At 40.4% G+C, this 11976-nt stretch overlaps 1 protein-coding gene across 3 annotated transcripts in view; it reads right to left on the bottom strand.

Annotated features, from left to right (window-relative positions):
• Nucleotides 1-8833: 8833 nt before the first annotated feature.
• The window catches only part of fam53b (family with sequence similarity 53 member B), a 125453-nt gene continuing 122310 nt past the window's right edge, over nt 8834-11976 (bottom strand). For all 3 annotated transcript variants that reach the window (XM_043712642.1, XM_043712641.1, XM_043712643.1), the window contains one exon: nt 8834-11392. In XM_043712642.1, the coding sequence (XP_043568577.1) occupies nt 11027-11392 (366 nt within the window). In that variant the 3' untranslated portion in view covers nt 8834-11026. The remainder of the gene's footprint in view (nt 11393-11976) is intronic.

Raw genomic sequence — 11976 nt, 5'->3', positions numbered from 1 at the left:
GGTGCTGAAAATACAGATCTTGCTCTGGATTCTATTCACCACCTTACTTTCAACGCAAACACACGAAGATTGTGCTTCTTGATAGGGCAAGTTATTTACAGCCATCAGGGTTGTGTTGTTCATGGGTCGAGCAAGTGGGGTTTAGTTGGTGGAGGATCTTTGTCTTCCCTAAACTGAGGGTTAACCGTTAGTGATCAATGCTTTTGAAATACAATCCATAATCCATTGAAGACTCTAATTAGAGAGTGATGCAGAGGCACAGTCATCAGCAAACAGTAATTCATGTTATCATCATTTCTAATATCTTAGCCAAGGATTGTAGTCATTCAGATTGAACGGATTGATACCTGTTTAGGAATTGAAATATATATTGCATCATTGTTTCCATCACATATCCTAGAATATATGACAGCAAAGAATATACTGGAGAGCAGAGGGGCCATGATATACACTGGCTTCACACCACTTGTTACACTAAAGGTACCAACGTATTTACCAGTCAAGGATTCTGGTCATCAATCCATCATGAACTACAATATTAAATTTACAGTTTTATCAGGATATCCAAGTTTAGCCAAGCCTTTCCATGAGACCTTCACCAGCCAACAAATGCACAGAAGAGTTCCAGTTGTCGTTTGCTGATTTTCACTTGTATTTGCCAAAGGGTGATAGTCACGTCACAAGTGGCTTTGTGTTTCCTGAACCCAATTTGACTTTCTGGCAATACATATTCTACTATGTGGTTTACCAATCTGTTGAGTAGGAGTTTGTTAGAATCTGCTAACACAAACAACAAAATTTCTCTGTGGGTGTCGCAACAGATTTTTATCCTTCTCCTTTATACATGAGAATTGTGTCAGGCTTGAACTCCTGCTGGATTGATTTGTTTATTCCACATTCTGTAATATCATTGTATGCATTTGACAACTTGCTGAGATCCTCAAGATCTGGATTCTCTTGGGATCCTGTCAGAATTTGGCACTTTTTTTAAAGGACAGGGGTCTGGTGGCATTACTATCAGAAGGTTTGCTGAAGAGTTTTTCACATGTGGGTTAGTCTAGAAGCATGTCCTAAGTTGTTCCATTTACAGTAAATGGAGGGTTAAGTACAACTCATGTCCAGCATTGTGCCTTTTTCAATTAAATAAAAGGATGGTGGACACCTGCTGCCTGGTGCATTCCTCATGGCAATGTCTAAACGACTGGCCGTTTTTTGAAGTTTAATAAAAGTTTGGGGGGTGACTTTCCCCGGTACATTCAACACCTCATGAAGCAGAGTTCTTTTGTCAGGTTAAAGTCCAAATTGTGTTGGTCTGAGTTCTCTTGTCAACCAATTAACACCCTTTACTCATGCAGTGTATATTGTTGCTCTTTTTGAAATTCGTATTCTTGAATCAGATCCGGTGAAGATGAAAATTTTCAACAACATGTATCTTTTGCAGCCACGTTAACTGAAAGTTTGATGCTTTCAAAGAACCACTGGTGTCTACAGAGATTAAAAATCACACAACACCAAGTTATAGTTCAACAAGCTTATTTGGAAGTACTATCAGCAGAACTCTGAAACCTGTTGGACTATAACCTGGTGTTGTGAGATTTTTAAATTTGACCACCCCAACTGCACCTCCTCATCATGTCTACAGAGATTGTAATACATCTTTGTCGAAGAAGGAACCTTTTAATTTCAGTGTGGGGCTCCAGTCATTATTCTTGATACAAACCAAAACGCTGCAGCACTCAAACAGTGACTGTCTAAATACCTAATAGAAGTGGAATTATTTATAACATGGATGCTTGCACTTTACAATCACACTGGCTGTCTACTCCAGACATTGAAACTCTCTGTTGCTGCTTCACTCAGAAGACCTGAAACACACATGCTCAAGCTCAGACACGTTACTCAGGTAATCATAAAGCAGAGCAAAGAGATTCTTTTGGATGAAGGTTTTGAGAGAGAACTGGAGGTAAGTCAGCTCAAAGGCAAAATGGTTGGAATCGTTCTTGTCCCATGGAAGCCTCATTGAAGGTGATAGCGGGAGCAGACTTAGAGTCTGAAGCAAACATTCCCATCTGTATTTTATGCTATTTTCTCTTATTTTGAGTTTTTCCTGTGTATATGAATACATAAATTAGCAGGAGTAGACCATTCAGCTTAATGAGCTCCTCCACTATTTGATAAGATCATGGCTAACTCCAGACCCACAGCAATGTGGTTGACTCTTAATAGCCTTCTGGGCAATTAGGGATGGGCAACAAATGCTGGCCTAGCCAGCAACATTCACATCCCAAAAGTGAATAAAAATAAACCTGATTGTGGCTTCAACTCCATTTTCTATCGACTCCCATCGTTTGACAATCAAGAATCTATTTAAAATATTCAAGGTCCTAGCCTCCACTACTGGCTGGGAACACAAATCTGCAGGTGAGAAACTTTCTTCAGAGAAAAATATTCTTATCTCAATCTTAAATGGGAGACATCTTGGGTCAAATTTTCCACTGGCCACACAGTTGTTTTGTGAGCGTAGATCGGCGATGCACATAGAGAACATGCAGAATCCCCTTCCTAGCTTTCTCCAAAGAAATTGTCTGGGAAATGAATTTTCCTGTAGGCAATTCCTGCACACCTGGAACTTTCTGAAAATCAATGAAACTTGGATACTTTAAATAGTTCCTATGGAATTAAGTGAAATACTTACTCAAGAAAGGTTAGACTATTAAAAGGATGTAGTCTAACCCCTGAGTAACTGCGAAAAATCTCATACTTTCCTCCTCATACTGGATTTTCTTTTGCAAATCACTTCAAACTTGTGCTGTCTCACTCTGTGCTGCCTCACTGTGCTGTCTCGTTCTTTGCGCTCACTCCGTGCTACCTCGCTGTTCTGTCTCACTCTGTACTGCCTCACTGTGCTGTCTCGTTCTGTGCTGCTTCACTGTACTGTCTCATTCAGTGCTGCCTCACTGTGCTGTCTCATTCTGTACTGTCTCATTCTCGTTCCTGATATGAGTGGGAACAGCTTCTCCCTATCTATTGTATCCAGTCCCTCCATGGTTTAAAACCTTCCAACAACCTTACACTACTTCAAGGAGAATAGTGCCAATCTCTCCAATCTATCCCTAACTAAAGTTTCACATGCTTGGCGCTGTTCTTGTAAAATATTTTTGTACTCCCTCCGATGTGCAATTCCTCCAGATGTGTTTACATCCTTCCTATAATTTTGATTATATTGTCACATGTACTCAAGTACAAAAGTATAGGCATATATTGAAAAAGTGTACAATTTTGCCATGCAAGGTGCCATCTTAAGTACAAGTGCCTAGGTACAGAATCTTAAAAACAAGTTGCAAAGAGCGAGCAAAATTAAAAGTTAAACATTGCAGTAATAGTGAGTTGGCATATGAGGAACAGCATGGTGGCTCAGTGGTTAGCGCTGCTGCCTCACACGGCACCAGGGACCCAGGTTTGATTCCAGTCTCTGGCGACTGTGTGGAGTTTGTACATTCTCGCCGTGTCTGCTTGGGTTTTCTCCGGATGCTCCAGTTTCCTCCTACAGCAGGTTAGGTGAATTGGTCATGCTAAATTGCCCCACTGTGTTCAGGGATGTGTAGGTTAAGTGCATTAGTCATAGGAAATGTAAAATAATATGGTAGGGTACTAGGTCTGGGTGGGTTAATCTTCAAATGGTCGGTGTGGACTTGTTGGGCCAAGTGGCCTGTACACTGTAGGGATTCAATGGGGAGAGAGCGAGCAGACAGAATATACTCATTCGAATTCAGAAGAATGAGGGAAGATCTTGTAAAAACATAGAAAATTATGAATGGAAAAGATAAGATAGAAGCAGGGAGGTTGTTTCCATGGTGGGTGAAACTAAAACTAGGGGGCATAGCCTCAAAATAAGCAGGAGCAGAATTAGGCATGAGTTGAGGAGAAACCTCTTCACCAAAGGGTTGTGAATCTGTGGAATTCCCTGCCCAGTGAAGCAGTTGAGGTTTCTTCATTGAATGTTTTTAAGACAAAGATAGATTTTTGAACAGTAAAGGAGTTAAGGGTTATGGTGAGCGGGCAGGTAAGTGGAGTTGAGTCCATAAAAGATCAGCTGTGACCACAGACAGGATAAAGCTTTGGTGCAGGGTTAAATGACTAGCAGGGATAGATAGAAGGGGAACAATGTTTGGAGGAATGTGAGGAAATTTCTTTTCACCCAGAGGGTAGTGGGAATCTGGAACTCACTGCCTGTAAGGTGGTAGAAGCAGAGACCTTCATAACATTTAAGTATATGGATGTACACTTGCAACATTGCGGACCAAGTACTGGAATTAGGATAGTTAGATAGTTGTTTTTGACTATTGCAGACTCAATGGGCTAATGGGCCATCTTCTGTGCTTGTAGACCTCTTTGACTTTTATGTTCCATTTCCCTCGCAATGAACAATAGTCCCATTGTCTTCCCAATCACCAACTGTAACTGCACACCAATACTTTATGTGATTCATGTACCAAGACACCTTCTGCAACACAGTTTTGTCCATTTAACTATGTTTTTTCTAATCTTCCTTTCTTTTTAATTTGGTTTATTTCTAGAACAGCCTGTGAACGACATAGCCTGTGAGTCTTAGTCAAATGTTTTGAGCAGGATTGCAAATCTGTATGAGTGGCCGGCAGTGAGACATATGATAATGTGGCGACTTTATAAGTTGTAAGGGTTGGTAGCTTCAAATTCACATGGGAACATACAAACTTAGGAATAGGAATAGACCAATCAGCCCATCGAGCCTGTTTCATCCTTCAATGAGATCATGCTGATCTGTGACCTAACTCCATATACCTTCCTTTGGCCCACTGCAACCCCACACTCTTGGAGCCATCAGAAATCTCCCTTAACCGCCTGCTCAATTGGTCACCAGCATGACCTCCTTCAATTCTGATGGCCTACGTGACCCTTTTTTTCCCCCATAAGAGTTGGTCACTAAGGGAAGAACAGTAACAGGTGCTCCCCAGTCAACAGTGGTTAGCCACCTCGACCGATTAAAGGTCTAATAGGGGAAAGACCCATTGTAGATACTTCTGGGAATTTGCTCACATTGCCCAGAGAGAAAAACCAGTGATACTCCAAGATGAACGGACTGGCCCTTCGATTTGAAGTACACAAGTATTCCCCATTCACCAGTTTGACCATTTCTCCTGCATGGCAAACTGGGTGGACCTCAGAGTCAGGGTTGTAGGGAATAATTGGAGTTTCAGGCTTCATGCTGTGATGACAAGGCCAAAATGTGAAAGGCCACACTCTCTGGAGGGATTTCCCCTTCCACTCAGATGGCCCTATTAGTTCCAAGCCTCTGCATCTTCAAAATTATAATAATGCATCTGAGGGGTCACAATATGAAGGCTCGTTTTCTCAAAATCAACCACCGCTACACCCACCGCACCAAATCTCAAGTCTTCTTGTTGTGCTTTCATTCCACTTTAGGAATCTGCCTGCCCTCCCTCAGTGCTCACTCCATTTCAGTTGACAACAGAGGATCAATGACGGGCTCAAATGGGATCCGAACACAGAAGTGGCCATGAAAATATTCTATCAGTGGTATCTACATGATAAAGGAGCATTGAGAAATACCTTCCAACAAGATATCTGCATACTCGCTAGCTAAGAAATAATCTAATGTATGTAGGGCCTAAAGAGAAAGACAATAATAACTAACACTTTTATGGATGTATTTAAAATGTTGTTAACATTGCATGAGCTTGATAGATTTTGCATGTTTAAATCTACCTCAAATATATTTCTAAAATACTTATGATGCATATTTGCTCTCCTTCAATTGTGTCATGATTTTAAAATATTAGTTATCTCTCCACTGCAGCGTAGATGCCAAAATGATAATACCAGTCACACATGAAGTACAAAGATAGCAAGTGTCCATATGTTAGGAACAAAAGCTCTGCTCATTTATTTATGCACACTTTCTGATTACACATGAATTGGCTGCTCTGTGTAACCAGGAACTAGTTTATTATTTTTAGATTTTGTTTTAAATCAAGCTATTCAGACACGCTACGACACACCTCTGAAGTAGGTGGGACTTGAACCTGGGCTTTCTGGCAAGTCCCATGTATATACTTACTTCAACGTGGCAACTTATTCTCTAAAATACCAACTGAGCATGTCAAGAATTAAGAATAAGAGCAGACCATACAGCATATTGGGCATGATCTGCCACAGGACGATCATTGCTGATCCTGCGATTTAACTCCACTGTCCCATTTACTCTTTATGATTGCTCGATTAATTCAGAGAGGCCAAAATTAAATATAGGAGCAGAATTGGGCTATTCGACACATTGAAGCTGTTCCAGCATTTAATCATGGTTGATACATTTCTCAACTCATCTCTTGCCTTCTAGACATAATCTCAGAGTCCCCTGTACCTTGCTCCTTATCTTATTTAGCAGCTCCTTTGTGGCACCTTGTTAAAGGCCTTCTGGAAATCCAACTAGATCACATCCACGGACACTTTTGTCTAACTTGTTTGTTACTCCCTCAAAGATTGTTAACAGATTTGCCAGGCAGGATCTTCCCTTGATGAAGCTGTGCTGACTCAGATCTATTTTTGCATGCACTTACAAGTATTCCATAATTTCATCCTTAACATGGGCTCTCAAATCTTACCAAAATCAGCCTATCATTTCCTGTCTTCTGCCTCCATCATTTCTTAAACAGGGATGCTACATTAGCCATTTTCCAGTCCTCTGGGATCCTCCCAGAGTCCACTGATTCCGGACAGATCACCACCACAACCTCTACAAACTCCTCAGTATCTTCTTCAGAATTTTGGAGTGTAGTCCATCTGGTCTAGGTGATTTATCCACCTTCAGACCTTTCAGCGCCCCCCACTGTGTACGTTCCCCTTAGTGGTGACTGCTACACTTGCCTTGTCCCCGGCTCTCTTGAGGTTCTGGTACGCTGCTGGTGTCTTTTACTTTTACCTATTACTCTGCCATTTCTTTGTTCCCATTACTACTTCTCCAGCCTCATATTCCAGCAGTCCAATGTCCACTTTTGTCGCTCTTATCTTTTAGATACCTATAAAGAACACTTGCAATCTTCTTTTATATTACCAGGTAGCTTAATCTCACATTGCATTTTCTCCCAGTTTATTGCTTTTTTAAGTTCTCCTCTGCCAGTTTTTAAAGACATCCCAGTCCTCTGGCTTCCCATTAATCTTCACCACATTGCATGCTTTTTCTTTTGTTTTTATGCTGTTCCCAATCTCTCATCAGCCACAGTTACCTCATCCTCCCCTTAGGAAGAATTTCTGCTGTGGTTACTCCAGAAACTCTTTCGCCATTGCTGCTCCACCATCTTCCCCGCTCGGCTCACCTTCCCAGCAACTCTGGCCAGCACCTCCACTATGTCTTTGCAGTTACCTTCACTCAGTTGTAATAATGTTACATTTGATTCCAACTTCACCCCCTCAAACTGTAGAGAAAGTTCTATCACATTATGGTCACTGTCCCCCTAGGAGTTCCTTCACCTTAAACTCCCGAATCAAGTCTGCATCATTACACATCACCAAATCCAGAATTACCTGATCTTTAGTGGGTCGTACCACAAGCTGCCTCAAAAGAAAATCTTGTGGACATTCCACAAATTCCTTATCTTGAGATCCACTACCATCCCAGCCCAGCATATTGAATTTCTTCTATCCCAACCTTAAATGATTCAATAATGGAAATTCCAGAACGTTTTAGGGTAGAGAGTTCCAAAGATTCATCAGCCTTTGGAGTGAAGCAATTACTCCATACCTCAGTCCTAAACGATCAACCCTTTTTCCTAAGACTGCACCTGTGTTTTTGATACGCAGATCAGTGGAAAAACTCTCTTGGCATCTAATCTATCAAACTCCCTCAGAATTTTGTACATTTCAATCAGATCGCCTCTTGTTCTTCTAAATGCCCAATTTGCTCTGCATCATAGGACAACCACTTCCCTCATCCCAGAGACCAACCTGATAAACCTTCACTGCATTGACCTTGGGGCAAGAATAGGCTTTCCTAAATGTGGAGACCAATGTTCACCAAAACCCTGTACAATTATAGCAAGGTTTCTTTTCTTTCCCCCCACTGACCTCCAGTACTCTCGCAATAAAAGCCAACATGCCATTTGCATTCCTAGTTGCTTGCTGCATCTGTATGCTAACTTCCTGCATTCTTTGACCGCTTGCAAGGCTCCTTGAACATCAACACTTGCACATTTCACACCTCCTAAATATTTATTTTGCTTTTCTATCCTGATGACTAGATTGAATAATTTCTTCGTTATCTATGATATACACCATCTGCCATCTTCTTGTTCACATATAAACTGGCTGTGCCTCTTTGTAGCAGCTCTGCATTTGCCCTATAGCTCATCTTTCCATCTAGTTTGGTACCATTAACAAAGTTAGGTATATTACTCTGTCTCTTGATCTAAGTCATTTTGATAGACTCTAAAATAGTTCGGGTCCCAGCACTAATCCTGCAGCACTCCATCATTCACTATCTACCAAACTGAAAATGCCCCATTTACGCCCATGCTTTATCAAACACTATCCATGCTAATTCTATCAGAACACCTGCCAGTCAAGTCTGCAATGTTTGCTTACCTGTGGTTTAAATCTCCCAGATTCTGATTTGCATTCCCTAATGCACATCACTGGGTCCAATCGTCCTCGCTGTGATTGTTGCTGAATTCCATCAATTTGCTGCGACAGGCAAATCCATTCCAGTGAAAGAGGGGAATGCGAAATGCACAAATAATGAACAGCATACAATGGCAGCATAATAAGGAAAGAAAACAAGTTTAGCTTCAGTTTCTTTTTATTGAAAATTGAGAACAGCCCATGTAAAACAACAGGAAGTGATACAGTTTTGCTGAAGACAGTCTGATCATAGAAATCAGATTTACTGATTTAGAATTTGCCTCAAATCTTCACAGACTTTCTTGCTTCTAGTTAAGAATTGCATACAAATTTTCTGAAATACAGCAGTGTTCTCCAATTTATTTCAGCAACTGTAGCCCATGCATTCACTGTATATAAGCAGTCTTTTCATACAAAGTATGCATCGAGATTTGCTAGCATAATTTCCCTTAAGTATCAAGTTGAAATGTCCAGATTAGCCATATATAACTGCAGCATTTACTGTGTAAGCTTTCAAAGTACAGTAAGGCAAACAGGTTATGTAGTGCTGCGTTATCGCTGCAAATAATGGTTGGAAAAACTACAATTAGTCACTGGCTTTCATGGCTCAATTCTGAGTCATCACATACTAGATAGCATTCCATGAGCTGAAAGGCCTTTCACATTAAATAACACATTTTGCTACCATCAGTTTCTCTCGCACATGCAGGTAGTACTGTCTCAACAGAAATATTGCTTGGTCTACATTTGAAAAAAAATTTTTAAAATAGTCAATACTTTCATAGACATCCTTGCATTTCTTCTTGGAATTCCTGACATTCCAGAAATTGTAATAAACAAACAAAGACAGTCACACTTTAGAAGTGTAACCTCACTGTACACCATCTCGTTCCCAGCTCACTTACAATAATAGCCTTCTGAAGTTCTATCTGAAACCAGCAGCATTGATATTAACTGTTAAACTTCCCGTGTAACTAATTCCGGTTAAAAACGTATTGCAAAGAATGAGGTTGTAGATAATTTGTTACATGCAGTATGAGAAAATAATCCTTGCAGTAGAAAACATTTGTCCTGTATTGTACAAGTTTAATATAAATTAAGAAAAGTTGTGGGTTCTTTAAAAAATGTTCAAAAGTCCATTTATGGACACCCTGAGTCTATAGTAGACACACACACAAAACTGATAATTGGAATTTTGTGTTGTCCAAGCCAGAGATGCCAATTCTTCCGATTATGATAGGAATCCTGGATAGTTTCCTTTACAACTGGATTTTAGACCTGTCCATAGGTTTCTGCATGTTTTCACTGAAGTTAATGAACTTCCATTCATTTGTGGTTCAAAAGATAGAATTCTTATAACTTTGAAATCCACTGATTATATATTAAGTGATTTTCCCATCTCTCACTACCTGCCTTGCCCTTCTTTCATGTCAGGTTGCAAACATCCATTGGTTAAGAGCTCAGCAACTGGCATTCTATAGGTACCAGTGGGTATAGACCCATCAGAATTTACAGCAAGGTAGGCAGTCAATTGCCTCATTGCACCAGTGTGCATTGTCTGGAGGAGTTAGCGACTGAGTCCCACTGCAAACACAGAAATATATTTTGCTCCTGATTTTATTTTCACTCATTGCAGAGGAAAATATCTCAGTATTGCAGTACAAACATGCTGGGAAACATAAGACAGCAGCCAAAACTAAAATGGCTCTGCTTTGCTCACCACAGCAAGATAATACCAAAGTTTAGTTGCAAGAAAAAAGCAAGCTAAACATTAGGGCAGTTTTAAAAATAAGATGGTAAGTACAAGGAAACAAAATAAAACACAAACAAAACAGTCTGCAAACGTGCAGCATGTGACAGATTGCTTTTGTGGCTTCAGTCCATTGAGATCACAGTTTCGGATTGGGAAAGTTGGCATCTGTTAGGATGGGGTAGGGGGCCGGGGGAATGTTGGGTAAAGTGTCAATTACTAAATCAGAATGGCAAAGATCATTCACACTACATTTGAAGCAGTTTTGATATAAAACTACTACCGGTAAGCTTCGATAAAAAAACAGAGGGGCCACGTTTTCTTGAGCGTGCCTTCAAACTCAATGTCTCGGACAATTATATCTGTGTATAATGAGTAGTTAAAAACAAACTACCTCCAGTCCTATTTGGGTTTGCTCCAACAGATGCAGGACTGTCTGACTGTCTTTTGGCAAATTGAATATTCAGGTATAGACATACTGAGATGTGAAGTTGTTTGACTTAACATGCCCTTGGAACACTATTTAAAAAACACAAAAAAATGCAGCAAACTGTGCACAATTTTATAGATCTCATCTGCTCATGCATCCTAGAACCTGATAGGCTAGTTGTTTTCTATTTGCTCAATGTCAAGTTCACCATCCAGCTGAAATACATCTTGTCCAGCGTCTTCCCTCCTCCAGGAGTCTTTATCATTCTTCTCACTTGGCCAGCTTTGCTTCACAACCCCAAACACCTCAGTGTTCTCTCTGCCAGTTTCCCCTTTGCTAGTAGAGGGTTTTTCTGAGTCCCCATGATGCTGTGGTTCTGGACTACAGGCAGGGGTTGTGCCTGGCATGGGAGTTGAAACATAGACGTGTGGTGTCCATGTCTTTGCTGCAGTTGAGCTCGGTGAGATGGTCTGTTCTCGTTGACAGCAATCATTCCCAGTGGTACCCACAGAGCTGGGGCTGTGAAAATTCCTGAGATTCTATAAAGAGAAATCACAAAACAGCACATGAAAAGGTAATGCTTTCAAAATTCAAACATTTACTGACTTCCAGCTTTACCAGGACATTTTCCTCTACTGCCAGCATGGTGTATTACTACTCAACAAAGTCATACCAGTTAGTAAAATAACAAAAATAGAATCTCTTACTAAAAATCAAACTATCACGTCTGATTAAATTCCAGAGAATGTGCCTTTGAAAAGGTTGCATCTTTTTATTTTCTCCTATATTTTAGATTGTGGGTTGAAATGAGAAATGGACTGCTTTGAAAACCAAAAAAATGCAGCAAACTGTGCACAATTTTATAGATCTCATCTGCTCATGCATCCTAGAACCTGATAGGCTAGTTGTTTTCTATTTGCTCAATGTCAAGTTCACCATCCATTCTGCACTTTTTACAAGCAAATTACCAACACTTCTTGTAAGTGGTTCTTATATTGATATCTTTGTATAACCGGTTAGTTGCAGATGGGCTGGCAGCAGAGAGTGGGTACAATACTGAAATTACCAAGTAACTGATTGGAAACTGGTCACAACTCCACAAACCAATGACAAAGAAACCTGC

The sequence above is a fragment of the Chiloscyllium plagiosum genome, chromosome 22 (assembly GCF_004010195.1).
Source record: "Chiloscyllium plagiosum isolate BGI_BamShark_2017 chromosome 22, ASM401019v2, whole genome shotgun sequence".
Taxonomy (NCBI): domain Eukaryota; kingdom Metazoa; phylum Chordata; class Chondrichthyes; order Orectolobiformes; family Hemiscylliidae; genus Chiloscyllium; species Chiloscyllium plagiosum.
The sequence above is the reverse complement of the archived record's forward strand: the minus strand, read 5'-3'. Positions and strand labels throughout refer to the sequence as shown.